This window comes from Lolium perenne, chromosome 3, assembly GCF_019359855.2.
Source record: "Lolium perenne isolate Kyuss_39 chromosome 3, Kyuss_2.0, whole genome shotgun sequence".
In the NCBI taxonomy this organism is placed as follows: Eukaryota; Viridiplantae; Streptophyta; class Magnoliopsida; order Poales; family Poaceae; genus Lolium; species Lolium perenne.
Window position 1 is genome coordinate 48,423,535 of NC_067246.2, and position 26,330 is coordinate 48,449,864.

Genomic DNA, 26,330 nt, shown 5'->3' on the forward strand with positions numbered 1-26,330 from the left:
TAGGTTTAGACATGGCTTTGGAAGTCTTGTTGTGTGATGAAAACAAATGTGTTTGCTTGGTTGTTATTGGTTGATAGATTGAACACCAGAGATCTTTTAAGGAGGAGACATTGAAATGTTTTTGAGGATACTACTTTTGTGCTTGGCCCATCTAGGGTTTATGAGGATAGGATCCATTTGTTCTTTCACTATAACTTCAGTGCAAGAATTTGGACCTATTCACAGATTGAATGGTAACAACATGATGATTTACAGGTGGTGTTGAGTGAGGCCAAGAGAAGTTTTCGACGACCTTTTTACATGGAGGTTCTAATTACAGCCTGCTAGAATACTGGGCTTATCACAAATGGAAGAATTTTTAGACAGGGGAATATATCATTTGCTAGATGGAAGACCAAATTTGTACATGATGGCTGCAGTATAGAATTAAGGCCAAGCATAAGGATAGCCTTCTTAATTGACTTAAGTCCCTACCTTAGAGACTTTTCTTGTTTTCTAGTCTTTTTAGTTGATAGTTTCTTTTCTTGTACATAAACCTTTTTTATTAAATTAATAAAATTTTGCTGTGGGCTTTTTGCTTCACAGTCTTGCTTCAAAAAAAAAAAAACGTTACTGCTCTACTCGTTTTATTTTGAGAACGACGAAAATGTTTCAGTAGCTAGATATCTATGTAAAACTGAAATAAGCAGCAACACAAAGCATCAGTGTAGATCACAAGACATGACCGTTCAGTCGCTGTGACCTGTGTACACGAATCGTGTGAGGACTCGCATCAACTCATTGGCCGCCTCGCCGAACGGCTGGAGGACGGAGAAACCGTGCTGCTCTCCCTCGAACTCGACGACTTCCACGGTCTTCCCCATGTCCTTCAGCCTCGCCGCGTAACCGCGCACGTGGTCGCGGAGCACGTCGCTCCCCGGCACCACCACAAGCGCCGGCGGGAGGTCCACCGCCGTGAGGCTGGGGCTGTCCGCGCCGAGCGGGTTGGCCACGGGGTGGTCCCTGCTCGCCCCCACCGGCAGCGACATGTGCCAGAGCTGGTCGGACGCCTCGACGGTCAGGGACACGTCCGCCGGCGCCGGCCGTGCGCTCGGCGCTGCCAAAGAACGCGGAGAGGAGGACGTACCCGACGACGCGTACCGGGCTGACCGCAAGCTGCGCGGGAGCGAGCTGGACGGCGATGTGGTGTGCCAGGTTGGCGCCGGCTGATACACCGGAGATGAACGTCCGTGCGAAGTCGGCCGACTCCGCGAGCCACGGATCGGCGCCGCCACCGGCCTTGCCGCGCAGCCAGGAGGCTTGGGCCGAAGCGTAGGGGGTGCGGGGGGTGGCAGGCCCCCGCGGTACGGTACGGATCGTTAGTACCGCCTATATATATATCTTGTAAGCCGCCGGCTAGACTTTATCAGATTATAAGATAACCCATAGCGTTTGTAGACATTCTCCGATATAGTGAAGTTTTGCTGGCTGGCGCCCGTGGTTTTTCCCCTTCTGTGTTGGAAGGGGTTTTCCACGTTAAATCTTGTGTCTTCGCTGCGTTTTCCTTTATCATTCTTCGTTATTTGCTTGTCGCTTTTGTAACAGGATTGACAACAACTCTTCTCCTCCGGTGCATCGATAGTTGACAAAAAAAATCCCTAGCCCACCGGTCCAACGGCAAACTAATCAGGCTATTAGAGCATCTCCAGCAGGCTTTTAAATTAGAAAAAAGTTTCAGAACAAATGTCTAAAGTAGATGGTGATTGATAGAGCAATTCTTGCTCGTAATTTCCCATGGTCTGTTGGATAGTCGGTGCGAGGCCAGAAATTGAAACACATCGATTCGGCGACGCATTTCGGACATGTAAAATGGTTGTACGCGTCTGTTTCCGTCAGGTAGCGGACACGAATTTTATCATTTTTAATGGTGCGTCCATTTACGCTGGGATGCCTCCAGTTGATGTTTTCATGGGCCAGAAGACAGCTATGAGACTTACCGCGGAAGAGTAACAAGAAGATGTAAAACTTGAAACCACGCAGATACACACCAATGCTATCTTATTATGTTGTAGTATATTATGATAAGAAGCAAATTTGGTACATATGAGCACTAATGCTCATGGTTTTAAAAATATTTAAAATTGTATTTTGCGTTTAAAAAATCATAAAAATTATTTCATGAATACATACACATGTCCTGAATACTCGTGTGAAGTTTTAGTAGAAATTATGTTGTATTTTAAGGTAGAGCAAAAAAAACAAATTTGTGGCTGTGTATATGAGCATATATTTTGTATAGCTCAAAATACAACAGATTTTTCTCCAAATTTTTTAACATACCTTCGGAATGTTTATATGTATGTGCATTTTTTTAATTCAAGAAATATAATTTTTAAAACTCAGGAACACTGGTGCTCATGTGCCAAATACACCTTCCGTTCCTAATACATTTTAAAATTTCATAGTGAGTTAGAAATTATATATGTGCATTGAGAAATGAAACTTTCCATCCTTGATATATTTTAAAATTTTATAGTGTGTTAAAAATTATATACGTGGATTGAGAAATGGAATTTAACACATGGGCGTTTGTAATATTATTTGTTTAGAATTACAGAAACGACCTTTCTACAACTGTTAACAAAGAAAGGATGTATTGTTACATAGGAATGGTACTCGCTGCCGTGATGAATGAAAAGTTTCTACCAATATTTCAGGGAAAATTGAAACAAGCAGCAACACAAAGCATGAGTGTAGATCACATCACAGCACATGACCGCTCAGTCGCTGCATGTGACCTGTGTGCACGAATCGTCCGAGGACTCGCATCAGCTCATTGAGAGCCTCGCCGGATGGCCGGAGCACGGAGAAACCGTGCTGCTCTCCCTCGAACTCGACGACCTCCACGGTCTTCCCCATGTCCTTCAGCCTCGCCGCATACCCGCGCACGTGGTCGCGGAGCACGTCGCTCCCCGGCACCACCACAAGCGCCGGCGGGAGGTCCACCGCCGTGAGGCTGGGGCTGTCCGGGCCGAACGGGTTGGCCACGGCGTGGTCCCTGCTCGCCCCGACCGGCAGCGACATGTGCCAGAGCTGGTCGGACATGTCGACCGTCAGGGACACGTCCGCCGGCTGTTCGGCCTCCGCCGCCGTACGCTCGGCGCTGCCGAAGAACGCGGAGAGGAGGACGTACCCTGCGACGCGTAGGGGATGGACGGGAAGCTTCCCGGAGGCGGCCTGGACCGTGACGTGGTGTGCCAGGTTGGCGCCGGCTGATACGCCGGAGATGAAGGTCCGTGCGTAGTCGGCCGACTCCGCGAGCCACGGGTCAGCGGCGAGCTCAGACTGGGCGCGCAGCCAGGACAGGAAATAGGCGCCGTCCTCGATGGCGGCCGGGAGGCGGTGCTCGGGGGCGAGACGGTACTGGACGGAGAGCACGACGGCCGGGAGCTCGGCGGCGGCGCGGAGGCAGAACGTGTGGAACATGGGCTGCGCGAAGGAGCCGAGGCAGTAGCCCCCGCCGTGGAAGTACACCAGCACCGGGAGCTTGGCGCTGCCGGCGAGCGACGAGGACGACCTGTAGACGCGGGCGCGAAGGCCGCGCGCCGCGTGGTACACGACGTCCTTCCACTCCACGCCTGGGATGTCCGGGTACGTCGCCGGAGGCTGGAGGGCTTCCTCGTCGCCACGGACGACGGTGCCGTCGCTGAGGATCTGGACGACGCCGAAGAAGTCCTCCACGACGTGCGCCGCCGTGTCGCCGCCGGACATGGTGTGTGCGTGACGTGTGGTCGACTGATGCCGTTCAGGTCGGCTCGTCGAGGTATTTGATGCACCAGATTTATCTCTTATCTCGAAGGCGGGAAGGATCGAGATAAGATGGCACTCTTCGCCCTTCTGGATGGAGGTCAAATCCGTGGCGCGAGATCCGGATGGACACGGACTCTTCTTCAGTTCGGCCGTCGCAGACACGTCCGGTGAAGCAGAGCAGCCAAAGTGGGATGTTCCTACCTTAGCTCGTACAGTATTTTGTGTGGTGCAAAAGGGCGATATAACTTAGTTTCAAAGAAAACGATGGTAGACTGGTTTCCTGGACAAATGCAATTTCCACAGCGCCGGTGCCTCTTGGTCCTTTCAATCAACCACGTGCTGCTAGAGCTATCCCTTTCTTCATACTTTCTCCATATCGATTTCTTAGGGGACAGAGATTAAGCACCAGCGATCTCGTTTTTTTTTCAAAAAATAAAAAAATCACATTTTTAGTTTCAATTTTGTTTGAAAATAAATATGCATATAGTCACCCACAAACATGTAGAATATCAATTTCAAATACTTTATACTCTGAGCAACATAAAAATAACAAAAGTGTAGATCTTAGTAGTTATTTTCAAATCTCCAAAACATATCAGATTTGTTATTTTTTCTAGCACAAAATAAAAAGAATATTTGGTTGACATTTTGCATGATTGTGAGATGTATCACTAACAATCCCTAGAATTATTTTCAAATTTTTTAATTACGTATAAAATACTTTTTATTTTTTCTAAATGGCGAGAGCACTGGAGCTCGAGAGCTAAAAGCACTTTTCGTTTGTTAGGCCACCACACATTTCGATAAAAAATCTCTATTAATTTGGTTAACAAAATATAAAATATATGTCATAAAAATTATACCTTTACAAACTTCTTTAAATTTCAATCTGTTGACCACCAAAACCCACCGACGAGTAGCGACGGGCAACACGAAGAGCCGGGAGGCTCCCAGGACTGCTGGTGGGCCCTGGTCCCTCGGGCGACGGCCCGCAAAGCTCCGGCACGCACGTCTGATGCTGGTGCAAGGGCGTGCCACCTGACCTATACCTGGTCAGGAAGGTGATGGATTGCTTCGACTAGTTTCCTGCATGGCATACACGTAAACATTAAATACGAGCCTCGATCGGCTCTCAGGTTGTCCTGTGAATCGGCTCAAGGAGCCGATCCACCCATGATTCGTATGAGATCTACGATAACATGGTGGTCCTGCTTGATCAATATTAGGTTAAAACGATCTACGACGATCTAGGGTTTTCACCACATAACCGGAACGTCCTACACGTAATTGAGCCTGGCAGACACGAAAGGTGATAATAAACCAGCTCTAGACAAGGCCTAAAAACCAACGTGGAGTTGATTCCCGGAACATCTTCTCTAGGGCTAGCAAACTATACCTTACGTGCTACTGAATCCGTCAACCCGTTTGCAAGGCCTAACTATGTAGATATCAAACTAATCCCTGAAGAACAAGGAGCAATCGTAACGGATCAAATCTACTAAACAATGAATAAGCAGGGTGCCACCCTTGCACCTGCGATCGGTACAAGGGTGGCTAGATATCCAGGGGTAGCATGACTAATCAAATACATCAAGAAAGTACCGATGCTAACCCTAACATATCCATGATAACGGTGTTGCTCGTCATCAAAAAGGCTTCAGTACGAGCAACACATGAACAACGAATAAACAAGATTCTGCCTAGATCGCAAGATGCGATCTAAGCAGCATAGCGCTTACCCGGAAGAAACCCTCGAAACAAGGGGTGGCGATGCGCCTAGATTGGTTTGTTGTGAACGTGATCGTCCTCCTTTCTCAATAACCCTAGATACATATTTATAGTCCGTAGACTTCCCAACGTGGGAATAATCCCAACCGTGTACGAGCTAAACTCTACCTTTTAATCCTATCCGACACGTATCCTACTATATTTACAGATACACGGGCAATTTAGCCCAGACTCTTCATACAAGGCCGATTCATGAATAATTTCTACGTATATTTGCTAAGCCCATCTCAATCACGGCCCACTTCTGATTTGGTTAAAATCTGGTGATAACACATGCCCCCCTGGTTTTGGTAATGATAATTCCAAAACCACTCTGCTTTTTCTTCGTCGGGTCATGTCGTTGCAGAGCAGAACCGTCGCAGTATCCTTCATCATGATGCCTTGCCTTCTCAACTTCTCCGCGTGATCTGACAGTTTTTTTTTTCTTTTGGCACCACTTCCTCGGAAACTGTTGTGGCATTAAATCTCCACTATATCCCCTTTATTTAACCGTACCGAACAGTTCTCCTCTTCATCCCCTTGCTCTGTTCTAGCCATCGGCACCAAAAAACCCCCTTTCTCCTGTAGCAATGTCTTCCTCTTCCTCCTCCTCCGCCTTGTCGGGTCTTTCTTCCTAGTCCTCCTCTTCCTCATCTTCCTCCTCCCGCGAACCCACGCCGGAGTGGGATTTAACGGCGGCGCACAACCACGGCGCCCCAGAGGAATGGGACCAGGAGGACCACAACTCCTTCGTCTGGTCTGAGGACGACAAGTCCTTGACCAGCGGAGACGATGACCTCCAGTTCCTCGCCGATGGGGAACTGGAGGCGGAGAGCGAGGATGACTCGTTCTCCTGGGACGACTACACTTCCTCCGAGGAGGAGGAAGAAGAGGAGGACGACGACTCCCTCGAAGACTACCCGCCGGCGAAGCGCTTCCGCGCCGGATCAGATGACGACGACGACGACGAGGAGGAGGAGGAGGCTCCCAATGAGGGCTACGGGAGCAGCGACGAGGAGCCCGCCGGCAGCAGTGCCGACGGTAGCTCCAACGGCGACGACGAGGGCAGCGACGGCCCGTAGAGCACCTACTAGTATAGGTCTAGTAGTAGTAGCAGATTGGTCAACAGACCTTTCTTTTGTTCTTCCTCCCTTGAGCAATCGGCTCTTTCTTTGTAAGAAATCCTCTCTATTAATGAAGAAAATGTTCCTCTATCGATTTTGCTTTCATATCAAATTTGCCGATTGCCAAAGTAAGTCAACGCGCAAAGAGCCGATGGCAGGGCATCGGCCTTTACCATAAAACGCGATTAAGGCCAACTCAGTTGCCTATTTACGCGGTCATCTGCAACCTTCGTTTGAGAGAATAAAATCAAATTCCCCAAATTGCCGTCCAAACAGGTCCAATCCGTGTCCACGCCAACCTTAAACCTCAAACGCACAGATTCCACTCCTCAGCGAATCCAATGGGAGAATCATCCCAATGCCACAATCTCTGGTCTGAAAATAATCTGTTAACTACTCAATTGAGCTTGTTCCTCTAGAGTCGATGGCTACGCATCGTTTTTTTTTATTCTGAAGTCGATGTCCGTGCATCGGCTGTACTGGTATCCATATTTCTAAAGTCGATGTCTGTGCATCGGCTGTGATTTGTATATAAATTTTTTTTACCGGCAGATTTTATGCATCGGCCCCCATATTTCACTGTCCGTCATCCCACACGCTTGGGAAATATTTCTTGAGATGTTGACCATTGATAGCTACTGGGAATTTAACACCGTCCAGCTGCTCGAGCACGTATGCATTACCCTTCAAAACCTGGTCGACTCTGTACGGACCGTGCCAATTAGGAGACCATTTACCATATTCTTTATCCTTAGTCCCTAATGGCAACACAGCTTCCCATACTAGATCACCAACCTGAAACTCCTTTGGTCTCACCTTCTTATTGTATGCACGGGCTACCTTGGCTTTGTTCTCTTTAATCTTCTCCAACGACCAAAGTCTGAGTTCCGTTGAATCCTCAATAGTATCACTCATCAGGGCTGCATATTCTTCAGCTGTTAGATCATTCTGAAACGTAACACGTCTCGATCCAGCCGTAATTTCCCAAGGCAATACGGCTTCCTGCCCATAGACCAACTGGTATGGCGAAGTTTTTATAGCTCCATGGCATGACATGCGATAGGCCCACAAAGCTTCCGACAATACCTCATGCCAACGCCTAGGGTTCTCGTCAACTTTCCTCTTAATCAGCTTGATAAGGCTCTGGTTGGACGCTTCAGCTTGCCCGTTGGCTTGAGCATAGTATGGAGACGATCGGATCAGCTTAATCCCCATGTCATCGCAGAACTTTCTGAATTCCTTAGAAACAAAGACCGATCCTCCATCGGTCGTGATAGTCTGGGGAATCCCGAATCTATGAATGACATGTTCTTTCACAAAATTGATAACATCTTCCGATTTTACCTTCTTCATAGGGACGGCCTCCACCCATTTAGTGAAGTAATCTGTAATGGCCAAAATCCACTCGTGGCCTTTGCTCGATGCAGGATGGATTTTACCGATCATATCCATGCCCCAACCTCGAAATGGCCAAGGCTTGATGATGGGGTTCATTGCTGATGCGGGCACCATCTGAATTTTCCCAAACATCTGACATGCTTGACACCCTTTATAGTACCTAAACCAGTCCTCAAGCATGGTGGGCCAGTAAAACCCTGATCGCCTAATCAGCCACTTCATCTTATGAGCCGATTGGTGAGTTCCACAGGCGCCTTCATGCACCTCATGTAAGAGCCGATTAGACTCGGCTGGTCCCAGGCATTTGAGAAGTAACCCTTCTAACGTCCTGTAGAACATATCATCTCCTATAAGGACATATTTCATGGCCTTGTACCTTATCCGTTTAGGTGCCCCCCGAGCCGGATCCTTCAAGTAATTGAAGATATCGGCTCTCCAGTCATCCTGTTCCAGGAACTGCACCTGAACTTCTGACCCATCTGGTATGTCCTTGTAGCCTGACGCCATCTGTGCGAGATCGTTGGCCTCGGTATTTTGAGATCTTGGGACCCAATTGAAGTTGATGTACCGAAATTGTGCCATCAGCTCGCGGCATTCCATCCATAATGGGAAGAGTGACTCACTCTCGCACTTGTATTCGTCCGTGAGCTGGGAAATCACCAACTTAGAGTCTCCAAAAAGTTCCACCGCTTCTGCCCCGGCTTCCAAAAGCAACTCCATTCCCTTGCGTATTGCCTCATACTCAGCGACATTGTTGGTACAAGGGGTAGATAACCTGATGGAGAAGGAATATGTTGCCCCCCCCGAGGCGACACGAGCAGAATGCCGATGCCACAACCATCGTCACAAGCCGATCCATCGAAGAACATAGCCCATGCACGTACAGATAGTGCTGCTATATTAGTATTGATCCGTTCAGCAATGAGATCGGCTAATGCTTGTCCCTTGACTGCTTTCGCAGGCTGATACCGGAGATCAAACTCCGATAATGCAAACATCCATTTACCGAGTTGGCCTTTTAAAACAGGGGCCGACAACATATGTTTGACGACGTCTGATTTGCATATGATGATGATTTCTGCCGTCAGAAAGATATGACGAAGCTTGGTGCAGGTGAAAAACAAGCAGAGGCACAACTTCTCGATCTCAGGATACCTCGTCTCTGCATCCAGCATCCTTCTGCTGAGGTAGAAAGCTACCTTTTCCAGACCATCATAAAGTTGCACCACCACTGACGCGATGGAAGTGTCAGCTACCGATAAGTAAATGTAGAATGGTCTGTCTTGCTGAGGCGGAACCAGCACCTGCGGTGTCGATAGATACTCCTTAATCTCGTCAAACGCTTGATGCTGCTCTGCCCCCCAGTGAAACTCGTCATCAGATTTAATTTTCACCAATCCCATAAACGGTTCAATTCGTCCCGACAGATTGGAGAAGAATCTTCGGACGAAGTTGATTTTGCCGATGAGGCATTGGAGTTCCTTCTTCGTGGTAGGAGGTTGCATGGTGCGCACTGCCTCCTGGCTTTTTAGGCCGATCTCGATTCCACGTTCATGAACCAAGAAACCCAAGAACTGACCGGCCGTCACCCCAAAGGCACACTTCTTTGGATTCATTCTTAGCCCGAATCTTCTGGTTCGGTTCAGAATGCGTCGCAAATCCTCCAGGTGTCCTTCTACGGAGACAGACTTGACCACTACGTCATCGATGTAGATTTCCACCAATTTGCCGATCAGATCATGAAAGATGTAATTCATGGCTCTTTGGTATGTTGCACCGGCATTCTTCAGTCCAAAAGTCATGACTACATATTCAAACAGGCCCACTGAACCTGGTACTCTGAATGCAGTCTTGTGTATATCTTCTGGAGCCATGAAAATCTGATTGTAACCGGCGTTGCCATCCATAAAACTTAAGACCTTATGACCAGCAGCTGCATTGACCAATGTCTCTGCTACCGGCATGGGATATTCATCCTTTGGAGTGGCTCTATTGAGATCTCGAAAATCTATGGCAACGCGCCATCGGCCATCCTTCTTTTGCACAGGCACTATATTGGAAATCCATTCAGCGTACCTGCACGGCCTGATGAACCCGGCGGTCAGCATTTTCTCGACCTCTTTCTTGACTTCTTCTAGGATATCGGCCTTCATCTGACGTGCACGTTGCTGGAACGGCCGAAATCCTTTCTTGAGAGGGAGCCGATGCTCAATGATGCTCCTGTCTAACCCAGGCATCTCTGTGTAATCCCATGCAAAGCAATCTGGGTATTCTTTTAACAGAGCTATCATCTGGCTCCTGAGATGTGGATCTAGCTTTTTGCTGATAAAAGTTGGTCGTGGCTTATCCCCAGGACCAATGTCAACCTCTTCTAGCTCATCAGCCGATGTAAACCCATACCCTAGCTTTTCGTCGCCTGCTAGATCGATGTTAAACACAGGCAAAACGTATGGCAAGGATAGTATGGGCCGATTGCTGGAATCGGCCCCCATTTTTATTGCATTTCTTAATGAAGGTTTACATCTTGCTCGTGCTTTATTACGACTACGTGGCATGCTTGAGACGAGATCACCACTTTTTATTTTTTGGGGCCGATCGCTGGGATCGGCCTTGCCACGTATGTCTGTTGCCTTTGCTCTTGCTATACTGTCAGGCCGGTGGATAAGACCAGCCTCACCCCGTTTTTTGTCACTTCGATGCACTCACAGCCGTCCAAACTGATTCCGGAGAGCGGCTCTTGGCCTCCTGCTTCCCAAATGTTCATGCCAGCCGTTGAGATTTCGGCTGAATCATCTGCATGGACGACCTCCACTTCATCTCCATCCCACTGTATCAAGCATTGGTGCATCGTGGATGGAATGCAGCAGTTAGCGTGGATCCAATCTCTCCCTAGCAGGACAGCGTAGGTGCTTTTGCTGTCGACGATGAAGAATGACGTAGGGATGGTTTTTCGGCCTACAGTTAAATCCACGTTCAGAACGCCTTGTGCTTCTGATGCTTGGCCGTTGAAGTCGTTCAGAGTGACGTTGGTTTTGATCAAATCCGCGCTAGAGCGTCCCAAGCGACATAGCATGGAGTATGGCATTATATTGACTGCCGCTCCCGTGTCGACCAGCATCTTATTGACAGGCTGCCCGTTGATATAACCTCTTAAGTACAGGGCTTTCAGATGCCTGTAGCTCCTTTCTCGTGGTTTTTCAAAGATGACCGGTCGTGGGCCACAGTCAAGCTGTGCTATAGGCGCCTCTTCTGTTCCTGGAGCACGAAACTCCGATGGGAGAATGAACACCATGTTTGTGCCAGCCGATGTCTTATCATCGGCTTTCTTTTATTTGGGGCGCCACTCTTTCTTCTGTGGACGACCCTCCTCGTCCAGAGTTTGCTGAATTTTCGCGGCCAGATCAGGCCGCGCTTTCCTTAACGCGTGTAGGTATCGTCTCTCGGCTTCCTCTACGCTACGTAGTCGCTGAACCCTACGCTTTTGAGAATGACTGAGTCCATCAGGGCACCACCTTGGCCGGTGGTATCTATCTTCTTCTTCATCGTCATCTTCTAACTCCTCGAGATCTTCCACCCGAGAGGACTCGGCTTGCTTGTTCCGAGATGGGAGAGGCCCTAGACGCTTGAACACTGACACATCTCATGTGTCCCTCTTTTTATGTCTACACTCTGGGCAGTTGCCGATTGTAGGAAATCGGCTCATCCCTGAATCCCAGCAATGCTTGAAGAAAGGACAATCCCAGTGTCTGTCCATGTCGTCTTGCTCTCTTGACTTTTCCTTGACGCGGCGCTCATATCTTTCGTCGTCTCGATCATACCGACGATATGTCCTGTCATCCATACTAGACCGACGATCTTTTTCGCCGTCGTTGTCGTATCGCCGGCGTTGGTCGTACTGACGCTCATATTTGTTGAGGAGGTGCTCGGAGAGAGGTCGCTGGTATCGCACGTTCCTCACTTGCTCCTCTGTGATGTAGCGCTTGTCATTACGTTGGGGCCGGTCACGTGGAACGGCCTCTTCTTTGCCCTTGCCACGAGAGCGGCTGCTCTCGTCTTTGTCCTTACCAGGGTGGTGCACAGGCCCTACCATGTTAATGCTGAACGAGAAACCTGGCTGGCACCTCCCGGGGTAAGTGCACTCCACCATGTTAACGGTAGGGAAGGGGTGCGTGTCAACTTTCATGGCGTACTGGCTGAAAATTAGACGGCCTTGTTCTATCGCCATTTGGATCTGCTGACGCCACACCCTGCAGTCGCTGGTGGTATGGGTGAACGAGTTATACCACTTGCAGTATGGCCTTCCGTTCATCTCTTGCACCGTAGGGATTTTATGGCCTTCGGGTAACTTCAGCTGCTTCTCTTTGAGTAAGAGGTCGAAAATTTGCTCAGCTTTGCTTACGTCGAAGTCAAACCCTTTTGCAGGACCTTGTGGTTTAACCCATTTGCAGGACACGGGGTTTGCCCCCCGAGTCCATTCAGCCACGGCTACCTCCTAATCTCCCGCAGAGTCCTCATCTCCTTCTGTCTCAACCAGGACTACCGAGCGCTTGAACTTGTCCTGGTACAACTCTGGGTGGCGTTGTTCATATAACGATAGTTTCTGAACCATATGCGCCAGTGAAGTGTACTCTGCTTGGGAAGCCATATCCTTGATCGGCGATGCGAGACCCACCACTGCCAGATCGACTGCCTCTTTTTCATTCATACGAGCCGAATAGCATCAGTTCCTGACGGCCCTGAAGCGCTGAATGTATTCCGATACCGTTTCTCCGCGCTTCTGTCGTATTTGTGCTAGATCGGCAATGCCGGCCTCGGAATCTTCTGAGTGATATTGCATGTGGAACTGTTCTTCCATCTGCTTCCAAGTCCGAATTGAATCTGGTGGCAGCGAGGTGTACCATCCGAAAGCCGATCCTGTGAGAGATTGCGCGAAAAACCTCACACGTAATGGGTCTGATGCTGAGATCATGCCCAACTGCGCTAAATATCGGCTCACATGCTCAACTGAACTAGAGCCTTCCGATCCACTAAACTTGGAGAATTCAGGGAGCCGATATTTGGGTGGTAATGGGATCAAATCATACTCGTTGGGGTACGGCTTGGAATAGCTGATTGCCCTCCTTTTCGGCACCATGCCGAACTGGTCCCTCAAGATTGCACTGATCTGATCCACGGTGCTAGCTGCAGGAGTTGAGCTTTGATGATTCGTTGGAGTGGTATATTTAGCTAGCCACGCCTTCTTCTCGGGATCCGATCCAAAAATCCCTCCTGCTGCTCCAGAAACCCCTACTGTTGCAACCTGGTTCGTGCGCGCCCAGTTATTGCAGTCTGGCACATAGGTGCACATGTATCCGTGCGGGATCTCCTTAGGCGGTTCATACAAGAACTGGTAATCACTAGGATCGCCACCGATCTTGTAGACGACGTATGCCGGTGAACTCGGCAGTTCTGGTGCTGCTAGCGCGAACGGCAGCGGTGGTCTGGTCTGGAACGGTATCTCTCCTTGGTGAGTCCCTAGGACAGGTCCTGACGGAGAGTACTGATGCTTCATGATTTCCTGGACCACGCGCAGCGCGACACGCTCCAAAGCGTTCACCAGGCTCTCAGAATGGCGGTGTAGCGAATGAGCTACCATGTGATTAACCTCCTGACGTAGAGACCTGGTGCGTTCTTCTGAAGGAGTAGACAGATCCACTCCATCGAGAGCGCCTTCAGCTGAGAACCCTTTCCACCTGATGCCGTGTGAGCGGGTTCTCTGGAAAGAGCCGATGAGGTCGGCTTCGAAGAGAGCCTTGATCTCGTCATACTTCTTCTTGTACTCCTCAGACAAGTCTTCGTACGTGACTGGATCTTCCGCCATCTCTGATGCGGATGTTGATGCAGTTGTTGTAGAAGAAGCTCCCACCGGGCGTGCCAGAATGTGTTGACCACCAAAACCCACCGACGAGTAGCGACGGGCAACACGAAGAGCCGGGAGGCTCCCAGGACTGCTGGTGGGCCCTGGTCCCTCGGGCGACGGCCCGCAAAGCTCCGGCACGCACGTCCGATGCTGGTGCAAGGGCGTGCCACCTGACCTATACCTGGTCAGGAAGGTGATGGATTGCTTCGACTAGTTTCCTGCATGGCATACACGTAAACATTAAATACGAGCCTCGATCGGCTCTCAGGTTGTCCTGTGAATCGGCTCAAGGAGCCGATCCACCCATGATTCGTATGAGATCTACGATAACATGGTGGTCCTGCTTGATCAATATTAGGTTAAAACGATCTACGACGATCTAGGGTTTTCACCACATAACCGGAACGTCCTACACGTAATTGAGCCTGGCAGACACGAAAGGTGATAATAAACCAGCTCTAGACAAGGCCTAAAAACCAACGTGGAGTTGATTCCCGGAACATCTTCTCTAGGGCTAGCAAACTATACCTTACGTGCTACTGGATCCTTTAACCCGTTTGCAAGGCCTAACTAAACTAATCCTTGAAGAACAAGGAGCAATCGTAACGGATCGAATCTACTAAACAATGACTAAGCAGGGTGCCACCCTTGCACCTGCGATCGGTACAAGGGTGGCTAGATATCCAGGGGTAGCATGACTAATCAAATACATCAAGAAAGTACCGATGCTAACCCTAACATATCCATGATAACGGTGTTGCTCACCATCAAAAAGGCTTCAGTACGAGCAACACATGAACAACGAATAAACAAGATTCTGCCTAGATCGCAAGATGCGATCTAGGCAGCATAGCGCTTACCCGGAAGAAACCCTCGAAAGAAGGGGTGGCGATGCGCCTAGATTGGTTTGTTGTGAACGTGATCGTCCTCCTTTCTCAATAACCCTAGATACATATTTATAGTCCGTAGACTTCCTAACGTGGGAATAATCCCAACCGTGTACGAGCTAAACTCTACCTTTTAATCCTAACCGACACGTATCCTACTATATTTACAGATACACGGGCAATTTAGCCCAAACTCTTCATACAAGGCCGATTCATGAATAATTTCTACGTATATTTGCTAAGCCCATCTCAATCACGGCCCACTTCTGATTTGGTTAAAATCTGGTGATAACACAATCTAATGGCACACTTTTTGTAGTTTACAATTATACCATTACAACTTCTTCTGAATATGAACACCAAAGCTATCACATGTTTGCTGTCGAGTTTGCCAGTGCAAAACGCCACCTTCGCTTTAACAACACTCTGAGCTTAGGCTGAAAGGTGATGCCTGCATCTGAAACTGACTTTTTTTTTGATAATGGGCGCTTTATTACTGATGAAAATCAATTACACCCGATCTTTGCATAGCTAAGATGCACAAAGCCGTTCAAATAGTCTCAGAAGTCTGTAGTCATAAATAAAAAGACGAATTACATATCAAACATGAGCAACTGTAAGACGCCTAAGATGAAGGCGGAGGTCCAATCCTTAGATTAAGTTGCCACCTATGTAGGGAAAAGTATCCCTCGTCGTGTCCTCTAACCGTGTACAGACATCCGTAAAGAGGTGGCGATTTCTCCATCTTTTGCAGCGCAGACTACGAACGGAGAGTAGAGGTACATCTGTAGATAACCTGCAAGAGAGAATAATTCTTGCATTTAAAAACTTCGTCATTTCTACACAGCCATAGTGACCATATAATAGCAAACTCCCCCACCCTAATAAACGTTCTAAATCTTTGATCGATACCATGAAGCCAATTACCAAAGATATTGGCCACACTAGTCGGAGGATACAGATCAGAAGCTACTTGGATGCATGACCTGGTAAAGCGACATTAGAAGAATAAGTGTTTAATTATCTTGTTGTAATGATAGAAAACACACTGCGTACTCCCATGCCAATTGCGTTTCACGAGATTATCTTTGGCTAGGATTACTCCTCGACGCAAATACAAGCCAACAATCTTAAGTTTGAGCGGTATTTTCATCTTCCAAATTTCTTGTTTTTATCAATTGATATTTCAGGTTGGATAATTGCATTGTACAACGAATATACAAAGAAGTTTCTATTGGATTGTAAGTTTCAACGAAATTCATCCTGCCCTTCGGACAACTGAATGGAGTCCAAACGTAGTAGTATGAGATTCCATGCAAGAAGTCTCGGACCGATTAAATCTCGTCTAAACGTCACTGTCGGAGGTGAGGTTGCCATTACATATGCAATTTTATCACTTTTGCGACTAACAATGCTGTATAACGCAGGATATTATTCAGAGAGAGGCCTATTTTCTAGCCATGTATCCTCCCAGAACCGTATCTGCGATCCATCCTTAATATTGAAAGTACCATATCTGAAGAAAAATTTGCTAGTCGCAATTAGGCTAGCTCAGAAATGTGAATCTCCTGATTTCCAATAAATCTGGGATCACGCTTTCTCGCCAATGCGTTTTCTTTTAACCATGGTCTGCCATACATCATGTTCTGTTAGAAGCTTATAAAGCCACTTAACTAACAAGGCCGAGTTCTTGACCTCAATGTCATGAACCCCTAGCCCACCCATATCTCTAGGTCGGCATACGACATACCACTTGATCAGTCGATATTTCTTTTTTTTTCACTATCCCCTTGCCAAAAAAATATTAATCTGTAATAATCGAGCTTGTGTAACACACCTTTTGGAAAGGTGGAGAAGGATATTATATACATCACCATGTTAGTGAGTACTGCATTAATGTGAACTAGTCTTCCTCCGAGAGTAGCATTTTACCTTTCCAGTTACTAAGTCTCTTCTGAAGTCTTTCCTCGACTATTTTCCACTCATCCATAGTTAATTTTCGATAATGAATCGGGATGCCCAGATAGTTGATAGGAAACTGGCCTTGCCCATAGCCAAACAGTTTCGAATATTCGGCGAATGAGTCCTGAGCATCGCCAAAGCATAACAATTCATTTTTATGAAAGTTTATTTTGAGACCTGATAAATGCTCAAAAGCTGCCAATATTAGATTGAAATTTCGAGCTTTATCGATGCCATGTTCCATATATAAAATTGTATCATCGGCGTATTTAAGAATTGATAAATCCCAATCTACAAGATGTGAGATCACTCCTTCAATTTGGCCATCAGTTTTAGCTCGTTCGATCAAGATAGCGAGCATATCAGCCACAATGTTGAATAAAAGTGGTGATAGATGACCGCCCTTGCGTAATCCGTTTCGTGTCTCCCGTGTCATCATTGACACGAATCCCAGCACTTCCTCCATACACAAAATTATTGATCAACGCTCTCCACTCTGGTGAACAACCTTTCATCCTGAGTATCTAATGAAGAAAAGACGAATTAACTTTATCATAAGCCTTCTCGAAGTCATGTTTTAAAATTACTCCATTCATCTTTTTTCTATGCAGCTCATGAACCACCTCATGTAGAACCACAACCCCATCTAAGATATTACATTCTTGCATGAAAGCGGTTTGCAACGGCCTGAACACATGATTAGCCAATGTACTCAGTCTAATGGTGGTGATTTTCGTGAAAATATTGAAACTTACATTTAAGAGGCAGATGGGTCTATATTGTTGGATCCTTTCTGCCTCCTTAACTTTGGGTAACAAGATAACCGCAAAAAAATTTAGATGGAATAATTCTAGCTGTCCAACGTGTAAAACACTGAACATTTCTAGAAGATCATCTTTAATGGTATCCCATAAAGTCTGATAAAATTTAGCAGGGAAACCATCTGGATCCGGAGCTTTGTTACGTTCCATTTGGAAAACCCTTTTTTAACTTCCTCGTCCAAGTAAGGGGTCGTTAAAACAGTGTTCTCCTCCTGAGACACTTGGGGTATATCTGCTATTTGGGACTCATCGAGAGAGAATGAACTCTCATCTGAATGACCAAATAGGCTCTTGTAATAATTAGTAATGTAGGATTTGAGTCGTTAATGGCCTTCAATTAGACCCTCATCTTGCAATAGGGATTGAATACGCTTTTTCCCGTGACGGCCATTGGCACTCCCATGAAAATATCTCGTATTTGAATCCCCTTCAAGAATGAATTGGGTTTTTGAATGCTGGTATCATTTCAACTCTTCTTCCGAAAAAGACCCGCTAGTTGAGTATTAGATTGATTTTTCAAATCCAGTTCAATGCTCGTTAGCATTCTCACTTCAGCAAGCGCTTCTAACTCATCAATGATAGTCGATAAGAGAAGCTTCTCCTTTTAAAGAATACCAGCTGTATGACTCGCCCATCCAGAAAGGTGTTTGCGAACTGCTCGCATATTTTTATTCCACCTTAGAACCGGATTGTTGGCATATACTGGTCATTCCCATACATTTTTAACCATCTCGCGAAAACCTTACCGTTGTAACCATCCAAGTTCAAACTTAAATTGTTTCTTAGACAACGGTCTTGTTAAACCAGTAGTTAAAAGTATGGAACCATGGTCCGACAGTTTTTCAATATGTTCTAGAGCGTGCATTGATACCATCGGGTATTTATCCTTCCAATTGGTGTCCATCAGCACACGATCTAGTTTCGAGTATGTTGGGTCAGGTAAACTATTAGCCCATGTATATATACTGCCGGGCTGCCATCTCAACCTCTCTCAAGTCTAATCTACCGATGACAACATTAAACAAGAAACTCAAGTGGCCATTGAAAGGGCATTTACTTTTCTCATGGCGGAATCTAAGAAAATTGAAATCTCCCCCTATGAGAATAGGGTATGGATCGTACTTTGCAAGATTCACAAGCTCGCGTAAAAAGTCAGCCTTAAAGTTATCCATAGCCGCACCATAAACAGAAACCAAACTCCAAATGAAATTATCAACCCTATTCCGAATAGTGAGTTTGATATGATACTCACCATCAGAATTAGCCAAAACTTTCATGGAATCTGTCCGGACTACACTGAGCAAGCCACCGGACCTTCCTCTAGGTGGGCGAGAGAACCATTCAAAGTCGAATCCCCCGGATAACCGGTTTAAGAAACTTTGAGAGTAATCATGCTTTCCCGTCTCATAAATAGCAATAAAATCTAAATTATAGTCCTTACAACAATTGGCAATATGAGAGTGCTTAGCCAAGTCATGAAGACCTTGCTATTCCTAAACATGCCATTCATTTAGAAACTATTTTAGATTTTGTAGCTAGACCGGACCTATTATTTTCTTCTTTTCAGCGGAAGACTTAGAAGACCGCTGAGAGGCTTTTAGGTCATAAAATGACTCTAACCCCAAGTGTTCTAAGTCCCCCTCCGAAATACCACCTATTAGAGTAGAAAGAAGACGACCATCTGAGATGACATCATCTTTCTCCTCCTCTAGAGAAGATAGTCCAGCCTCCGCGGAAACCTTCAGAATTACCATGATGTGGTCATATTCCAAATGCCTCAAGACATTGGCCGAAACCGAAGTCTCCTCCGAAGTGCGACCCAAAGAAACGCCTAAACTACCCAACGTGGAAGAAATTTTGGAATATGAAAATATAGTAAAAGAAGTGGAGGAACTCTTCGTACCTGACGCATCCAGGTTCTTTGCCACCTTACGGTGCATCGCCTTCTGCATCATATCCTCATCCGTAGCCCCAGCCCTGTCCGCAGTCATCGCATGACGTCTGCTCCTCCTCATCTCCGGCTGATGAAAAGGAGGAGGCTGCGTTGGCTGGGGACAAAGTGGAGGCAAATCCACCGTAGAACCAAAAGGCATCCACGACCGAGGTGAGGGGGGAGAAGTTGACATAGACCCCTTTGAACTCGATCTAAAGACACCAGCGGCTGAGCTCCCAGTGATCACGGATGTGATGACGTAGGCGACGTAAACGGCCCTGCCGTGACCAGAGCCCCCGCAATAATCGGCCTCCCGGCCGCATCGAAGGGCGCCTCAAGCGACCCATCCCTATCTGAAACTGATGGAAGCAAGCAAGTCTATGAAGGGAACTGATCCATTGCTAGTGCCGCTAGAGAGTCCAAGGATGATGTCACAATCTCTTCACCTGCTAAGGATGTGCAGAAGATGATGGCGGCGGTGCAGCGACTGGAAGTGAATGAAGGTATACAAACTAACATTTATGTTGATACCTCAAGCTCTCAAAGAACCAATATGTGCGGACACATGATGCTGAAGTAGCGCTGGGTGAGGCGTTACCGTGAAGAGCAGAAAAGGATGGTGGCGAACCGTGCTCGTGTTAGAGAATGGGCGATGCAGAAGGCGTTATATGTGACCCAAGGCTCCCCTCTGATTCGCGGTCCTCCATTACAAGATTGTATGTTGTCTAAAATCAGCCTGTTCAAGTTGATAAAAAGTGGGTGCTGACAGAATCGTTGCAATGTTCTTTATGAAGAAATGCCCGGTGCTTGGAAAAAAGAGCATAGCCGGCTGATGGGAAGAAGGATGCTGATGATAAGATTAGTGGTGCATATCTAGGAGAGAAAAGGGGGTAATAGATTCCTGTTATGCTTGTTGTTCTGCATGTAGTAGACAAGGAGAAGGAGACCCACATAAATCAGAATGAGGATGCTCAGATTGATGTGGAGGCAACCAACCATGGGGCCGCTTGTACCCTGATAGGAACTGACGACGCAACCGTGAAGGAGTTGGCAGGGGTGCAAGGCTAGAGACGGTGCAGAGCAGAAATGCGGTTGTGGAGGAGGTGGCCAGGGTGCGAGGCCGAGGACCGTGCGAAGCACAATACGTGGTCATGGAGGAGGTGAACAGGGTACGAGGCCGGTGACGGTGTGAAGGAGAAGACGCGGCCGTAGAGAATATGGCTCGGGATGTGAAGTTGGTGATGGCACGGAGCATAATTTGATGTCGCCCATGAGATTCGCATTGGGCTTCATGTGAGGACGACTTCGAGGCCATTCAAAATTTGAGGTATAAGACGGATGTGTTCACTACTACTTTGGACAATAGCATCTCCCAAGGGTAGTGTTTCAACATTTTCTCTCTTAATGCATTCTACTTTATTATGATTTTGACCATATATGAATTCTTGTATAAAATCGATTGTCCATTTAAGATGAGAAATGTGTGTCTCCTTTGTTTTGAACCATAATAATTAATATATTGGATTGTTGTATTGTTTCTATCTATCTATTGTTTACCCGCCTAGTTACTACTAATATCATGTGCAATATTCTTCTCTATTTTGCTCTGTATCCATCGCTATATTTAAAATAGAACATAAACTATTTGGGTCAAACTTTCTAAGACAAATGAAGCCTCAAAACAAAAAACATGGCGAGCTTAAGTTTCCATGGAGGCTTGCGAGCTCCTTGTGGTACCTTACAACTGGCTTTTGCATCTGCATGATACTTTCTCCGGTGATATAGGTATGCCTAACAGACATGTCGAATAAGTACGCTGGATGTATAAGAGAGTATGCAGCTCATGGACTCGAAGCTTTGGAGGTCCAGAAGGTTGAAGGCTTTCGGGTTAGGAAAATAGAGTTGTAATAGTAAACTTGTATCAATATAGGAAAAAGTCAAATGCGATCCACAGTTTGTAACTTGTACGACACGGAAAAGCCTTAGCTTCGCCTCCTATATAAAGGGGAAGCCAATGGAGAAGGAGGGAATTGAATCATTGTAACCCTAGCCACCATAATTTCGAGTTAAGCACCTTTGTTCGACTGAACCTTTGAAATCTACTTGCCCTCTACTTCTTACGAAACCCTAAGTCTATAACATATAGGCATTGATAAGTTAATTCCTTATCATCGATTTTTTTTAATTGACTCGAATTTAGTATACAACACGTAGGCATTGACACGTTAATCCCTTGTCATCCGGTATTTTTTAATTGACTCGAATTTAGTATAAAGTTGTACTAAATTCGAGTCAATTAAAAGAGACCGGAGGGAGTACTACTTTCTTCCTTCTATGCATTTTAATCTCATACTACTTTTGTTATAAACACGATATTAAAATGAAGAAATAAGAAACAACACGCGTGAAACAAGGTTTTCTTGGAGTCGACAAATGACATTGGGTCAACAAGCTTTTATTCGACGTGGCAACGCATTCACCATCTGTGCAGTGTCACCACGAAACCAACACTAAATGAAAAAAAATCTTGCTACACCCGAGACGAGACGGGGTCATTTCACCTCTACGCCACGGTACCAAAACAATAGCTAAAGGCGGACAGGAACAGAGTTTGGATTTTGAGACGATGTCAAGGGTTCTCAAAATAGTTGGGAGATTTGTTTGAGTTTAGTTTGTAGACGTACATGATTTGTTTCGATGAAAAAATTTAATAGCCGGCTATGGGCTATAGTCACCGAGAAAGGCTATAACCAGCCCATAACGGGAGTGGTGTTTTGGAACATGGGAGCATATGCTTCCTATATTTAAAATGCATCGTACACATATTTTAAATTTCAAAATAATTGAAACAAAAAATTCGCATGTACATATTCATGTGCTACGTGCTCACAAAGTTGTTTCATAAAAAATGAACTTATCATGTGACATGTGTAAAAAAGACAAAATTCAGTGCTTAAAACAATGCTTTTCACAATAAGTTTTCTCTTTTTCATTTTCTCTTTTTCACATAGGTCACAAAAAATATTATTTTTTGGTGAAACTTGACGCACACACATATATTATGGGGATGTACATGTAGAATTTTTTTTCAAAATTTTTCCACACTTTGAAATATGTTTTGTCGGTAGAGGGAGCATGTGCACCCGGGAGCCGAATTGAATTTCCTGCCAATAACCTGCTATAGTAACCCTTTAGAGCAAATACAATAAGATCTAGTCAGCTGACTATAATAAATAAAATAATATATTTGTGTCTAGTTGGAGGAGAGAGAATGTAAGTGGGCTCTTATGCAAGAGTTAGCTCCAGCACATGCTTCTAGCAAAGTGTGTGAATGAAAAGTTGGTCATCCATTGAAAAAGTAGTACATTTTTATAGCTAACTATTGTACTTGTTGGCTACATGTTAACTATAGATGATATGGCATCATGCTTATAGCCAACAACCGGCTATACTATTGGAATTGCTCTTAGTAGGCTAATGTATTTAGCCGCACATTTCTAAAGGGCTACAGTGGAACTTTAGCCAGCTGTTAAAAATTATGGTTTCGATAAAGCAAAATTGCTATAAAAAAAATACAAATCCGGCACGCGCGTGTGATGGTCACATTTTTTCCTTGTTTTGTCAACAACGAAGAAAAGCAAGAACACCATGTTTGACCTCCATCAGTGTGTGAGATCGACATCTGATAGCGTGGCATAGCATGAACCTACCCGGAACATCCTCTCGCATGGATCACCTGCTAAGCATAAATTTACTCTGACGCATTCATCATTCAGATTCAGAGGTCGCAAAGCAACGACCTGCTAGCGTCCGTACGTCGACGGCACAGCCACTGATCGATCTAACGACAAGATGACAGGCGACACGGCGCCGCACGTCGTGGAGGACATCCCGGGCGTCCTCCAGCTCCTCAGCGACGGCTCCGTCGTCCGCGGCGATGAGGCAGTGCTAATGTGCTATGGCCAACGGACCCGTTGCCGGACGTCCCCGGCGTGCAGTGGAAGGATGTCCTGTACCACGCCGCGCACGGCCTCAGCGTCCGCGTGTACAGGCCGGAGTCGTCGTCCTCGGTGGCCGGCAGCAGCAGCAAGCTCCCGGTGCTGGTGTACTTCCACACGTACTGCCTCCGCGCCGCCGCCGAGCTCCCGGCCGTCGTGCTGTCCGTCCAGTACCGCCTCGCCCCCGAGCACCGCCTCCCCGCGGCCATCGACGACGGCGCGGACTTCCTTTCCTGGTTGCGCGGCCAGGCCGAGCTCGCAGGCGCCGGCTCTGCCGACCCGTGGCTCGCGGAGTCGGCTGATTTCGCCCGGACGTTCATATCCGGCGCCTCGGCCGGCGCCAACCTGGCCCACCACGTCACCGTCCATGCCGCCTCGACGCAGACGCAGCTCGCGCTCAACTCTCTGCACGTTGCCGGGTACGTCCTCCTGTCCGCGTTCTTCGGCGGCTCAGATCGCACGACGACGGAGGCCGACCATCCGGCGGGCGTGACCCTGACGGTCGAGGGATCCGACATGCTGTGGCGCATCTCGCTGCCGGTTGGGGCGAGCAGGGATCACCCGTTGTCCAACCCGTTCGGCCCCGAGAGCCCCAGCCTCGCGCCGGTGGACCTCCCGCCGGTGCTCGTGGTGGCGCCGGGGATCGACGTGCTTCGGGACCGCGTGCTGGGTTATGCTACGAGGCTGAAGGACATAGGGAAGGCCGTCGAGGTCGCTGAGTTCGAGGGAGAGCGGCATGGTTTCTCCGTCCTCCAGCCGTTTGGCGAGGCTGCCAACGAGCTGATGCGAGTGCTCAGCCGGTTCATGTATACTGGCGTCACGCGCCAGCCCAACTGAGCGCTGATGTCTCCTGAATCCTGATGCATCTTTGGTCATTTGGATTTTTAATCCATCTACTCAACCTAAGAGCATCTCCAGCCGCGTCCCCCAAAGCGTCCCCCAAACCGCGCCGGATTGAACGTTTGGGGGACGTGTTTTGTTCGTGTCGCCTTTGGGGGACGTCGCTCCCCAGCCGCGTCCCCCAAACGCCGTCCCCAAACATTTAAAATACTTTTTTTTGGCTTTTTTATTTCAATTTCCACAAACTAATACATAATTTGGAACGTGGTTTACACGAAAACATAATTGGGAACGTGGTTTTCCACAAACTAATACATAGTTTGAACCGTCGTGGACACAAATATAAAATTTTGCAAAGAAACTAAACCTAACTAGGCCGTGCATCGAAGGTTTCCTGTGTTCGCTGCTAAGAAAGAACACTCGAGGGCACACCCAGTCACCTAAACTGGAAAATCCAGCGGGAGGATGGTGCCCTTGTTGGTTCTACCGATGAAGCGAACAGGCAGAAACCTCCGTGCACCTTAGCTCGTATTTTGTGTGGTGCAAAAGGGCGATATAACTTGGTTTCAAAGGAAAAGGATGGTAGGCTGGTTTCCTGGACAAATGCAATTTCCACAGCTTCCTTTCAATCAACCACGTGCTGCTAGCGCTATCCCTTTCTTCATACTTTCTCCATATCGATTTGTTAGGGGACAGAGATTAAGCACCAGCGATCTCGTTTTTTCATAAAATAAAAAATCACACTTTTTAGTTTCAATTTTGTTTGAAAATGAATACGCATATAGTCAATGATGTATCCCACAAACATGTAGAATATCAATTTCAAATACTTTATACTCTGAGCTACATAAAAATAACAAAAGTGTAGATCTGAGTAATCATTTTCAAATCTCCAAAACATATTAGATTTGTTATTTTTTTCCTAGCACAAAATAAAAAGAATTTCCGGTTGAGATTTTGCATGATTGTGAGATGTATCACTAACAATCTCCGGAATATTTTCAATTTTTTTAAAAATATATAAAATACTTTTTAATTTTTTTAAATGGCGAGAGCACTGGAGCTCGAGAGCTAAAAGCACTTTTCATTTGTTAGGCCACCACACATTTCGATTAAAAAATCTCTATTAATTTGGTTAACAAAATATAAAATCTGAAGTTACCATGAATTGTGATTCCTCGAAATATCTTGATGCAGGTGGTAAAATACGCTTTCAATGTTGGTCAAGGTGGAGCCGCTCCAGATGCTCTGGATTTTTGCTCACGGTATATACATACACGAGGAAGCATTTTCAAATGCAGTTATTCTTGGAATTAAATAAGCTTTTTTAGTTCTGACTGTAATGTCTTGTGTTCCCTAGAGCCTTGGAAGATTTTGAGATGCTCCTACGCAAGGCAGTGGATGATCCATCGTCATCTACTGAAGCAATGAAGGGACAAATCAGTGTTGCTCTTGGAGCTTTTTTTTTTTTTGAAACGGAGGCTTTGCCTCATCCATTAATTAAGAAGAAAGTGCCCAATTTTTAGGAGAAAATTGGGCAAAAACCAACAACACACACTGGACACCCCGGCCAACCTGGCTACCCACACGGAACACACACGCCATCGAGAAGAAAAGCCACCGATGAGGATGTCATCGAGCGTCATCGTCGTCACTCCTCCACAAGCCAGCGATTCCGACTTCACCTTAAACGACCGCCACCGAGACCCTCGCCGCGAACGACACTGGAGCCAATGTGAGCCTATGCCAAACAGTCGACCCCCAAGCACGTCGAGGAGGAGGCAGCTCCGACTTCAACCGTGACCTTCAAAGGAGAAATTGCACGCCTTGCACCGACGCAAGCACCAATCAAGTGGCATCGTCGCCACAAGTCGCCTCGCAGCTCCGACTTCACCATCACAGCAGGGGTGAC

At 46.8% G+C, this 26,330-nt stretch overlaps 1 protein-coding gene and 2 pseudogenes across 1 annotated transcript; 1 reads left to right on the forward strand and 2 right to left on the reverse strand.

The window, feature by feature from the left end:
• Window positions 1-595: 595 nt before the first annotated feature.
• Window positions 596-2,346, reverse strand: LOC139837874 (strigolactones hydrolase CXE15-like; annotated as a pseudogene).
• A 206-nt stretch (window positions 2,347-2,552) lies between these two features.
• Window positions 2,553-3,991, reverse strand: LOC127341335 (strigolactones hydrolase CXE15-like). The gene has a single exon (XM_051367147.2). The coding sequence runs from the start codon at window positions 3,748-3,750 to the stop codon at window positions 2,743-2,745; it is 1,008 nt and encodes a 335-aa protein (XP_051223107.2). The 5' UTR covers window positions 3,751-3,991; the 3' UTR covers window positions 2,553-2,742.
• A 19,289-nt stretch (window positions 3,992-23,280) lies between these two features.
• LOC127341337 (strigolactones hydrolase CXE15-like) lies at window positions 23,281-24,486 on the forward strand (annotated as a pseudogene).
• Window positions 24,487-26,330: the final 1,844 nt, after the last annotated feature.

Excerpts from the sequence above, each read along its gene's own strand:
- LOC127341335 (XM_051367147.2), bottom strand. The coding sequence starts at position 3,750 with ATGTCCGGCGGCGACACGGCGGCGCACGTCGTGGAGGACTTCTTCGGC.